General features: G+C 37.3%; 1 protein-coding gene and 1 non-coding gene across 5 annotated transcripts in view; both read right to left on the bottom strand.

Moving 5' to 3' along the window:
* Positions 1-2106: 2106 nt before the first annotated feature.
* Positions 2107-2178, bottom strand: trnap-ugg (transfer RNA proline (anticodon UGG)). The gene has a single exon. It is a non-coding gene; the product is annotated as a tRNA-Pro (tRNA).
* Positions 2179-3626: 1448 nt separating this feature from the next.
* The window catches only part of LOC136699237 (growth factor receptor-bound protein 10-like), an 89807-nt gene continuing 80593 nt past the window's right edge, over positions 3627-12840 (bottom strand). For 2 of the 4 annotated variants that reach the window (XM_066673785.1, XM_066673787.1), the window contains 5 exons: positions 11238-11354; positions 11075-11141; positions 9417-9504; positions 9234-9327; positions 3627-7099 (listed from right to left, as the gene is read on the bottom strand). In XM_066673785.1, the coding sequence (XP_066529882.1) occupies positions 6953-7099; positions 9234-9327; positions 9417-9504; positions 11075-11141; positions 11238-11354 (513 nt within the window). In that variant the 3' untranslated portion in view covers positions 3627-6952. Of the gene's footprint in view, positions 7100-9233; positions 9328-9416; positions 9505-9805; positions 11003-11074; positions 11142-11237; positions 11355-12840 lie in introns of those variants that run through there. The other 2 variants (XM_066673784.1, XM_066673786.1) reach the window with 1 other exon arrangement.

Below are 12840 nucleotides of genomic sequence, written 5' to 3'. Positions count from 1 at the left end.
AATACTTCATGTATTATTGCATCACATCTGAGATCCCCTTCCCAGATACAAAAATAAAATCATATAAAGTGAACTGCCTAAATATAAGATTTAAATGCTGAGGCATACCTTTAGTTAATGACTAATAAGCACACAGTAGACAGAATATATCATATACTGAACAGCAACATTGCACCATTTATCATCTGCAATTGAGGTTTTCAAACTCTGGGGGAATTGTTTGTTTTGGGGAGGGGCTGTTCTCACTGATGCAGTTTGATTATTTCCTGCATTCAAATTCTCAGAAGAAGGTACTAGATTGAGCTCCATTAGTCCAGAGAACTCAGTTTCACTGATACACATCCTAAAATTTGGGAGGATGTATACTTGTAGTAAAATGCAAAGGGATGCTGGAACAATTAGTGTTTTTAAAAATTGCAATTCTGAGGTTATTATATGATTATATAACACAGCTAAATGAAAGGCTCTAAACTCAAAAGTGCAGCAGAGTGTTACGGGAGGTTTTTGTGCAACATTTTTTCAGTGTGAACACTGAGCTACCACTAACATCATGGCGACTCAGGCAATAATAATCTCCAGTATCTTCAGCCTGGACGTCACTGATAGTAAGAGAGAAATCAAGACCATTCCCTCCAGCTGAATAACTGCCTTTAGATACAGAACCTGCTGGAAACCTGTAAATTTCAGCACTGTATTTACAGTCAATAGTAACTGTCTGACCAAGCTGAACTGACTTAGACTCAGATTTAGTCAGAATTATGTTTCCAAAAGCCCCTGCAGAGAAAGATAAAGCATATCTCATTAATTTCATTTAAAACACAATATCAGAAAAAGAAAACTCTAAATCTGTTTTACCTTGGATTCCCAAGAGTGTCCAGATACAGATGGCTAACAGAGTCATACTTAAGGTCAGCAGTAATAAACAGTTCTGTTATTATTCACAATCATGAAGTGTTAAAGTGACAGAGCTATAAAGTCTCTCAGTGCACTGAACCATGAGCTGCCAATGCAAAGTGTTTTCAGCATGGAAATGTTCTTCCTGACTGTAGATTGAATGAGAGCCTGTGACTGTATGAGTTTTCAAAGTAATGGAATCCTCATAGCTCAAATTCCTGTCGAGCATTGGGTAAGATTCCTTTTTAGGATGTGGAAGTTCTCAGCTTCAAGTCCTAGACAAGCTCTCACTCCAGGAATGATAAGTTACTATATTTCAAAAGTAATGGGACAATTGGTGTGTTTTTGTTTCCGTTTTGTAAGCAGTGGCTCATTGCAACTTCCCTTAAGCACACAGCAAATTGATTAGTAACATTATTTAAAAAAAACTATTGATTGATATGTTATTGTTTTAATTTTAAAATATATATAAACCTGATGCTGTGGTACAGCAGGTAGTGTCGCAGTCACACAACTCCAGGGACCTGGAGGTTGTGGGTTCGTTTCATCCAGGCGCTCCAGTTTCCACCCACAGTGTGAAAACACGTTGGTAGGTAGACTGGTGACTCAAATGTGTCTGTGTGTTGCCTTGTGAAGGACTGGTGTATTCCTGCTTTGTGCCCAATGATTCCAGGTAGACTCCAGACCCACTGTGACCCTGAACTGGATAATAAACCTTCCTTTAAAGAAACAGTGTTATCTTCCAATTTAATTCAAAATTTGCCTTTTAAATGTTTTAGTGCAACCTGTCTTTAACAATATATTGTTTAAAGACTGCATCTGTAGGTGAAATTGTAAAACTGCATAGTTGCAATCCAGATTTATATAGGAAATCAAATGCTATTTTCAAAGAGATAAAACAGATACAGTAATCATGGAACAGATACCTGTACTAAGTCCAACAAAGTGCTCTAAGTTACAATATTTCTCACTACCTATTTATTTTGTATTTCTCCTTCTAGATTTTAGCAGAGTCCTGTTTTTTTTTTAAATAAATAAATAAATAATATATATATTTTTAAAATAGATAACTGTTTGGAACAGGATCCTAAATTGGATTTAAATAACTTATGGATTTAAATATGTTACCAACATGCAGAGGCTTTGTAGTCATTAAATTACATTGAATGTGGTTCTAACCTAGCGATTTATTATGGTAGAGTAACAAAATTCGGGCTCGTCCGGGATTTGAACCCGGGACCTCTCGCACCCAAAGCGAGAATCATACCCCTAGACCAACGAGCCAGCTGCTTTCGGGCTTGACTGACTGGAAGTTATTTACTGTTGCTGACTGAGAGTCACAGAGGACGGAAATTTCAAATGTTACTCGCTTGTCATCTTGTGGTGAAAAGTGTCATTGCCCTCCAAACCCACTTGGTGAGGTTTCCATACTTCACGTTTCAAAGGTAAGACAAACAGGGAGTTTACCAAAGATGTTGTTTCCAGGCCGTTATTGTAAATAAGAATATGTTCTTAATGACTTACCTGGTTAAATTTATAACTGTCATGGTAGCAGTAACAGAACCATGTCCTAACAGTCCTTAGGAGTTTTTATTTGTCATCAATATAAAATTAAATAAACGACACAGTGGGTTAGAAATTCTGAAGCCGTGTTGAGGAACAAAGGCGACAAGTGATCAAGACCAGCTGTTTTTCGAGAATTAAGTCCGTTCAATGATTTACTAATCTCCGCTGTGGTAAAAGGCTTGAATTTAAAACCACCAGAGTTAGCATTAATGGTGACATTTTCTGGGAATTTCACAGGTTTGAACAAGAAACCAGAAAAAAAATAAAATGCTTATTAAAATAATCACTGATATGGAGTGTGAAAGTCTAGTGACTATCGACTTTATTCTCGACATATTGGATTTTTAAAAATAGGTTGCCTTAAAAAGTCGTAGGAAAAAAGTTAAAATAGTCAGCCATCCGAGAGGAGCACTCTGTTGAAATCCAACGCAATGCAACAGTAGCCACTAGAGGTCGCCAAAACAGTATCCAATGAAGTGGCAACATTTGTTTCAATATGTTTACCACGACAATTTCTCACTACGTGGCAGTAGTTTCTGCAGTTTTCTGAAAAAAAAAAAAATTGCAGGCTCGTTGGTCTAGGGGTATGATTCTGGTTTAGGGTGCGGGAGGTCCCCGGTTCAAATCCCAGATGAGCCCCAAAAATTTATTTATTTATCCTTGAAATAGTTTAATATATAGACAGATGTAAATAGAGAGAGTATGTCTGTTCAGACTGAACATAAGGAGAGCTCAAGGTTTAAAGGGAATTTTCACATTGTAACTATTCCAAAATATTCTCCCGTTCAGCAGTAGGCCCACAACGTTCTAAAGTTAAATCACAGCATATTGTAATATCAATATGACATTCACCATGTTAAAAAGCAGTGGACAGATGTGATTTAATTGGCCTACATTACCTGCCCTAAATATTTACATCTTAAACCATATGGATATATTTGATTCATCAAATAACCAGAGAAGTTCATCTAAATGTTTTTCAAGGGTGGCATTAAACACCTTGCAGATTGTCTACTGTTCACATTATGTCATTAAACGCATTTAGGCAATGTTTCCTAAACTCTCACTCTCTCTCTCTCTCTCTCTCTCTCTCTCTCTCTCACACACACACACACACACACACACACACACACACACAAAACGTTGCACACAAGGAAAGGTCAGCTTAATATACTCTTTATAAAAAGACATTTGAAACATACAAATTAAAACAGATGATATAGTTATAATATGAACACTGGTACAAATCACTGAGGGAGTATACAAAATACACACCAAACGTGTAATAATCCAATCTTCATTTTGTTAGGGAGTCCAACCCCTTTTACATGGTTATAGATAGATAGCATAGATACAGTGTTAGATCTAGACCTTAAGCTTCACATACTTAGAAGAAAAAAAAAAAAGTATTGCTGCTAAAGCTAGCTGTGTTTGCATTTGGTATGGCTGCACATGAGTTGCATGGTAGATACCTTACCCTCATCCTGTAGACTAGTGCAGAGCACCAAGAATTTATTGCATATTGTACTTAAATAGATTACTGTAAATATTTTATTTTTCCTTTATTCTGCTCCTGTAGCCATGTGTCCCTTATGCACATCAGTCTTCTGTATATATGAATGAATATGAGATTATGGAAGCAGGATTAGAGGATGTTGCACGCACATCATGCCTTGCATGCATGACATAAGCAACCACAATTCCCATTTATTTTTATTTTTTTGAAATAGAAAGATGGGCAAAGAGTATTAAAGTTGTAATACATTAATTTAAGGTGCAAACTCATTGTCCAATAATGCAGATCATCAAGACAAGCCAAAGTCAAGATCTTGCTAGCTCCTACATCCTTTCCATAGTGGGTTTCAAGCATAATTACTCAAGTTCAGCAAGAAAATATAGGGGTTTTCCAGACATACATTAAACTTAGGCATGGACAGAGAAACTGGAGATGTTTGTTTAGTGTGGCCCCAGAACATTTTCTGGAATCCTTGAGCAAATATATTAATAAGATCATGTCACACATCAGAGTGTCTCCTGCTCATTGTGTTCATCTTGCACTCTCTCTGGTTCATTTGATATGTGTACTTCAGCATCAGCAGTTTAACAGACAGCTGTTGGAGTTCAGCATATCATACTGTGAGAGGTTGTCATAGCTTAGTCTTGCTGGGCCAGTGTAGGGAGGGTGTCAGAATTAACTTGGAACACGGAGGAGAATGCCACAGTCTTGTGTACTCGCTCACTAACTCATCTGTAAGCTGAGGCTTGAGCCGCTAACCTTCTCAAATAATGCAAGGCAGGAGAGCAAATCTCCTCAATGCATGATGTCACAGTCCTAAAGGATTTGCGGTCTCACCGAGGACTCCTGACACTGCAAACACTCCACATCCATAGAGTGTGTGAATGTGTGCAGATGTTGTATTTTTCCAGCTCTGGCACTTCTTAGGTTTTAATGTGGCTCAATAACAGGACAGAGATGTAAAGGCATTTCTTGATTATCATTCATTTCACAGTGTTTCCCAACTGCAGTCCCGAGGAAACCCAGACAGAGTACAGTTTGTGAAGATCAAGTTCTACTAGGGCTCATGATACAAACATTAATTACCCCACTGCAATTCTGGTTGAATTCATTGATGACACAGGTATTATCTTCTCTCTTTAGTATTTAGAGGTTTTGTGTTGTTATCCAATCTGATGAAAGAAAAAATACTTTACAGTTAGTTGGTCTGTACGCATTCTTCATTCATGCCAAGAGTGCAAAAACAGCATCCCTTTCCATGTTCCACAAGGGACCATGCATCATATCCACCCAAATTTCTATCTATCCCAAATCTATCTAAGGCAGGAATATCTACATGCTTCCTGCAAATATAGCAATAATGATATAACATAGGTTGTAGTTATGGGTCCTTCATGAGATAAACCAAGTGAGCTAGCAGAGGGGTAGACTTGCACTGCCAGATTCTCTAGGGAGAGTCTGGTACCTTTCGCCACTTAACGTGGCCAAGAACCACCTACTATTGCAGGAAATGAAATATGACTGAAACACAAAAGGACCAATCTCAAGTCTGCTATTTTAAAATGATGGGCAGAAGGAGGCAGATAGCCAATTAGAATGCAACTGTCAGAAACCTGAGAGTGAAGCCAACTTAACGCAGTGAAAGTAACAGACTCTCAGTCAACTTATGAGCAGAGCGTCTGTAGCTGAGACTAGCAGAGTAGAAACTGCAGGTGTGGAGGACTTCCAGGACTGTTGTTAGAAAACACCAATATCCAGGACTTGACTGAAAAGTTAAAGACTTGCTACATATTTAATTTAAGGGAGAGCTACATCTTAGTACCCAGTAATTGTGCTCTGGGTTAACCAACCTCAAGTTGACCAAGTGTTAAGGTGGGATTTTGTTTCCTTAATTTTATTTCTTTATTTAAATTTGTATGTGTGAGTGCGCGCGTGTGTGGCCACATGTGGCTCAGGTGAAGTTTGTGTGGCCCCTCATAGGCTATTTTTAAACAATATTGCACTTTAATAAAAGTAAATCATTTTATCCTCCTGACTCTAAAGGTGTGATGCACTTTAACCGAGGCACAAACCCTTACTTTTTGTTAAATGTGTCTGCTTTAGGACCGAACACGACTGATCAAAACTGATTTACAGCAGCCTTGGCCCAATGCCCCCAGGTCTTCATTCTTTGATAAGGCAAAGAAAACTGGGTGAAGAACTACATGTACTCAACACAACAAAGCAGATGAGAAGCAACAAATGCCAGTTATGCTCATCTATTATTTACTTAACATGTAAGCCATCAGGTAAAGCCTTGGCAACAGAAAGCTACGCCAAGGCTCTGTGGATGTCCTGTGCAGTAATCCAATCAACACGCAAATATTCTCTATGCAAAGTGTTTACCAAGGGATATGGAGAAACAGGAGGGATGGCAAGAGAGCAGGAATGGGCAAAAATGGTCATTCAATTGTCAAAAGATGGGGCAGCTATGTTCAGCTTGAGTGTGTGAAGTGTTTAGTTATGAAAACAAAAACACCACAACTACAAACCAAACTTAATCAAGTAGTTTACAAAACTGAAAAACGTGTCCTGATGTAATTCGTCTTAATTTTTGCAAATGTGGAATTGTTTCCTGGAGAGTCTGGAACAATGGAATCAAGGTCTTTGATGAAATCTTGATTTGAAAGACGTTGTCTTGAAAAAACAAAAAAGTTCAAAAAGTGGCTGTGTCTATGGAACTGGAGGAAGTGGAGTTTCCAGAAAGTGTGTGCTTGTTAGATCATTCCCAGCAGTTCTGCATCAATCCCAGAGCCAAAAACATGACAGAAACAGAAATCGGTCTGAGGTATGTGTCAGCTTATTACAGACAAGGGACAGGGCGCAAAGAATACAAGAAAAAAAAAGGGGAGAAAAATCCAGTTTCTCAGCCACATGTATGTAGAGATGTTTTTGTGTGGTGCGAGTTAATCTGTTGGAACACACAAGAGGAAGGTGTCATAAGGCCACCATGGTGCAGGGGTGTTTGAGTTTGCAGGGCAAAACTCCTCTGTTGAGCTGGTAGAACTCCACCAGGTGGATCAGGTCTGTGAACTTGGTGGAGCCGTCGTCAAGGCTGAAGAAAATCTGACCGTCCTCTTCATACTGGTGGCAGCAACGAGAATGAAGAAAATAAAGAGATAATATTTATGCAGACTCCATTGGGTGACTGATTTTAAGAATTTTACCCCTTTTTAAAAAGATGTTATAAGACTGTATGTACACTATATGGAAAAAGATTAACCATACCACTTGAAAATCAGACTACACTTATAATAGGATTAAAAATGGTTTAAAACTTTTTTTTTTTTTACATGTTTAAAAATTATGTTGTAAACACCTTAAAAGATCATAAATAATCATATTTAACACAGGATCAGAGAGAGCAACAGTAAGCCTTTATTGTCTAATAGTAAAAGTGCCAGAGAACCTATTGAAAACATCAAAGTAAATAATAAGGCCTGAGAATGTGAATTCAATCATTTTACATGTTAAGGTACACACCACATTATCATTAATTTATAATAAGTCCTTTTATAGATTAGCCCCCTCCAGGGTGTATTCCCGCCTTGCGCCCAATGATTCCATGTAGGTTCTGGACCCACCTTGACCCTGAACTGGATAAGCCGTTATAGATAATGGATGGATGGATGGATGGATGGATTTTATAGGTTAATTGATTAAACTTGGTGGTTAAATATGTGCTGAAACTTACAGGTTTAATGTCAACTGATGGAAGAGAAAAAAGTAAGGTCAGTGTTCTGACAGATCTGAGGTTTAATAGGTAGATATGGCTTCACTATTTGGCAAATAAAAAGTTATTGTTACACTTTCTATTTATGGTTTATAAACAATTATTTATTACTTTTAATGTGATTACAAGCAGACAATAGATAAATAATGTAAATTTATTGCAAAGATTTCTAAGTAAATATTATTCTAAAGATTTAGATCTTATTTATCAGATTTATCATATCACTGCTTCTGAAAAGGTGTTAATAATTTAATAAGTAATTAAGTAATAAAGTTGTCACCCCTTTGCCACAGTTATAGCCCCAGTTTCTTCTAGAAAGCCTTACGGTTAAATGTTGGAACATTGCTGTGGGGATTTAACTAATGCTAAACCACTAGAGCATTAGTGAGCTCAAGTACTGATGTTGGGGGATTAGTTCTGGATCACAGACACCACTCTAATTCATCCCAAATTTACTGAGTGTTGCTCCATCATCCTAGAGAATGCAGTGACACTGCTCCACAGCTCAATTTTAAAAGACTTTATACACCTCTAGCTTTGGTCATTATGGCCTAAGGCTCATGTGCAGCTGCTTCTGAGGATCCCATTTTATTTCAAGCTTTTCTATGGAGATTCAAAGTGTGTATGCACAATAACCTCCTTTGTCCACAGTAGGTCCATCATATAAAAAAAACATTCTTTATACAATCATTTGGACATACCCTGGTATTATTGTATCAGCTGCATACAGTGTATATCTATTTATAGGCATCCAGTTAATAATTTTTTAGTAATCTATTACTGACTATATGTGTGTCTGAAAAGTTAATGAGACATTTTATAAGAATCATCAATGTGACCAAATTTCCATTAAAGGTAAACCAGCTTTCTACCTGCAGGAGGCCTAGCAAATTAACTGAAAAAATAGCAGGAAAACAGAACGAAAAGAAGCTGGTACATTACTGGAAAATATAGTAATTTTGAAACTATAGTGGGCCAAGCTTAACTTTTCAGTTATACTTCAGTTGAACAGTTATGTTATTAAGTGTAAGCGCCACAGGAGTTGATTTTTAAAAACGGTCATTAAAAAAAGCAGTAAATATCTCTTTTGTGTGTCTGTGGCAGCAAATTTTACATGGTAGCATGGCCAGAAAGAAGGTGATTTCATATAATTCAGCAATTATGGCGCTATTGGCCATCTTATGTAATGGATAAACAGGTGCATTTTTGTAAAACAGAGTTTAAGAGCTGCATGTGTGAATAATAACACCCCAAACACTGTGCAAAAAAGAATCCCATTAAGGCCTCAGGTTTTTAGTGTTAAAAGGACTTTAGAGACCAGAAAATAACCATAAATCATAAACCAATTGAGCTCTTGTACTGCATTGTATTTTTGATGGAAATTAATATACTGTAAGGGACATTTGATTTCTGCTTGTAAGTTTATGAGGTGTGTCATATTTTGTCATACACAAGTTATAGAGGAGGTTAAAGCTTGAGACTCACAGGTAAGATCTGGAAGTGTCTGATCTTCTGATGATGGCACAGTGTGAGTACAAAAGCCTTCGGATTGCTCTGACTGTCTCGCACCAAGAACAACCTATAAAGAAAATTTTAAAAATTACAATTAAAAAACAGAAAAGTTTTTGAAAAGGTTTCTTTGGTTTGTTGGTAATATTAGTGTCTTACCCGTCCACTTGACCCTGCTGTATAATCATGCGGTGAGACTCCTCTCTCATGATTCGGCCGTGGAACCACAGCTGTGTCCGGTGGATCACTAGGGACAATAAAAGAATAAATTTTATTATTACAGTACACTGCAAAATATTATGTTTTGACAAATGAAAACATCAAACAAATCCCATTATCTAAAAATGCAATAAAAACTGACATCTGTAAATCTTCACTCCCAACAGACAATGGGAAGAGGAAAAGACCTTTATTGTTATTACAATTTTAATTCTTTAATTCTATTTATTTAATATATACATGTAGAAACACACACAAAAAAAAATAGATGGGCCAGGGTCATGTTTACCACTGGGTCTCATTACCTTTATTTATTATTTTTTTTTAAATTACACTTCATATTTATTTGGGAACTGAAGAGAATAAATTAATGCAGTGTTGAATAGCACTTTTGCCCATTGTTGCTGTACACAAGACCTGAGCTGCTCAACAGCTTGTGGTCACCATTGTCTGATTCCCCTCTTCGTGATGCGCCATACATTTTCAATAAATGACAGATCTGGACAGCAGGCAGGTCAGTCAGCAAAATGAAGCCTGACATTGTCCTGCTGAAATAGAAAATGTCTATTTCCTGGGAAAAGATGTATTAATGGTAGCATATGTCTCTCCAAAATACCAACACTAGCCTCTGCCACAATGATCCCTTTACACATCTGTAGATCACCCATGCTGTGGGACTTATGATTTTTGTGTCCATGTGGTTACATCCATTATGGCACAGTCAATTATAACAGTTTCTCAAACAATACCACCTGAGGGTTCTGTGGTCACACACATTTAACAGCGATTTCCATACCTGATCTTTACACACCAAAACTTTAACTGACTCTGTATCTTTTCATGATATTATGACCTTTAGATTGCGAAATACCTAAATTATTTGCAATTTTGCATGAATATAGTTCTGTTTGAACAGTTTGACAATTGTCTCCCAAACTGAAATTCCTATAAATCCTGTGAAATTTCTATAAAATATTCATTTTTTTTTTATTTTGCCCCTGTCCCAAACTTTTTGGAGTATGTTGTAGGCATCACATTGTAAATTTGTTTAAAAACACTGGATATCTTTTCTTTGTACATTTCCTCTTTAAATAAAGATTCAACAGAAAATACATAATATTCATACAAAAATCTCACAAATAGAAAGCCAGTCTGAAACCAACAGCCATAATAATTTACAGTGTACAAACATTAACTGGGGCGGCACGGTGGCACAACAGGTAATGTCGCAGTCACCCAGCTCCAGGGACCTGGAGGTTGTGGGTTCATTTCCCGCTCCGGGTGACTCTCTGTGAGGAGTTTGGAGTGTTGTTCGCGTGGGTTTCCTCCGGGTGCTCTTGTTTCCTCCGACAGTCCAAAAACACACGTTGGTAGGTGGATTGGTGACTCAAAAAGTGTCCATAGGTGTGAGTGAATGTGCGAGTGTGTGTGTGTTGCCCTGTGAAGGACTGGCGTCCCCTCCAATGTGTATTCCCACCTTGCGCCCAATGATTCCAGGTAGGCTCTGGACCCACCGCGACCCTGAACTGGATAAGCGGTTACAGATAATGAATGAATGAAAAACATTAACGGTCTACAAAGTACCAGGAGGTTCATACCTGAATTTAAAGAAGAGGGATGCAGTGGACTAGGGTTTCCCAATACATTCATTCGCTGACTCCGTTTCTACATAAATGGAAATCAACATATATTATATCATACAGGGGAAATTGAAATGGACTTTTCATTTGTCTGCATGTAAAAAAAAACAAAAAAACTCACTCTCCAGGAGTGTCCCTCCTCCATTGCTGCACTCATCGCCTCCTCAGGATTGTCAATCACACGGCCAGTCCTCCCTGAGAAGTCCATAGCAACTAAAGAATTCTCTGAGACACTCCTCTGCAGAAAAATATCATGATTTTACTGCAAAATGTCAAAATTGCCATTAAATGAAATAAATATCAGAGTGGAAGAGACATCTCCCCAGCACATTGGCTTGATGTTTGATAACTCTACACTATGCAAAACTGTGACATTGTATGTTGCACTGGATAAGATCAGCAGGTAAGTACATATAAGAGCAAATTAATCTGCACTTCAGATGTAGCAAAGTAAAAATAAATCAGTAATCATTATAACATTATATAATATAGAAATATATATTTATGTATTTGGTATACACAATGTTCTTTTATTTTTTATTTCATAAGCTGGAAACAATCTGTACTTCTATTTTTGCTGGACTGCATACTGGGCCGGCCTAGAAGAGGCATTTTCTCTTACTGACAGACTCCTAATGTTTAAACGCGCATGCGCGAGTAGGAATTTTATTTCACTGTCTGTTGTTAGTTCAGTCAAATTTCACAAAGGGGAAAAGTTCCAGTTTTTTTTAACTAAATTTGGAACCATTTGGTGCATTTACAACATAAACTGGTACACAAACCAGAAAAATTAGTTCCCAGTTGGAACCAAAGAAGAGTACGTTCTTCAGTGTGAACCGTGGTTTCGTCCATGGGCGTGTCGAGGTTTAGGATTCAAGAAAGAGCTCAGAGCCTCAAATACAGTGTTATCATTCAGTGGAGCCGGACGCGGTCATTTACAAAGTTTAATATAATGGTGGGGAGACATTTTGTGGCAATAGTGTGTTTATAAAACTTAAGTTGTGCAAAGTCACCTTAAACTACACGTGTTTTAGTCTAACCTGTTACATTGAATAAATAAGCCATTGTTCTTGGTCTTCTTTGTTCTTTGGTGGTAGATCATCTACTATTTATCTTTAAATAAAATGAAAAAGAAAAACACTGATGCTGGTGTTAAATATTATGAACAAAACTTTGTGCTGTTTTTTTTCATTTCTGCCTTTATTAGTCCTGCCCTCCATATGTTCTGTACAACACAATCACATAATAAAAACCACATGTAAACAAAGACACTGATATGACGCACCAAAGCTTCTACAAACCTTCCAATGACAAGGGTATGTATTTTTGGCTTTCCTGTTTTTGAAATGCCAGAAACACCACATGTGACTAGTGCTATATGGCTAAAGGCAGTCCAGCAAAACTAGGCTTGCCTAGATTTCTTTTTCTTGTTATATTTTATTTTATATTCCTTGTATCTGCTGCTGGGAAGGACTATGCACTTAGGGTTTTCACTCACCTTACACTTGTGTTATGTGATGTGACAACAAACCTAATCCAATTTTGATTTGGTTTGATTAATTACAACAGATTCTCTTTTTGAAACTTTTTTTTTTTGTAACCTCATGGTAACAAGAATTTATTTTGTAGGCTGGATTTCTCTGAGCAACAATTTCAGCTGTCTCAGCTGCCAAAAATTCTTTGAATCTGAAAATGTGGTTGTAAAAAAATATACATGTCCAGTA

The sequence above is a fragment of the Hoplias malabaricus genome, chromosome 6, assembly GCF_029633855.1.
Source record: "Hoplias malabaricus isolate fHopMal1 chromosome 6, fHopMal1.hap1, whole genome shotgun sequence".
NCBI classification, from domain to species: domain Eukaryota; kingdom Metazoa; phylum Chordata; class Actinopteri; order Characiformes; family Erythrinidae; genus Hoplias; species Hoplias malabaricus.
The sequence above is the reverse complement of the archived record's forward strand: the minus strand, read 5'-3'. Positions and strand labels throughout refer to the sequence as shown.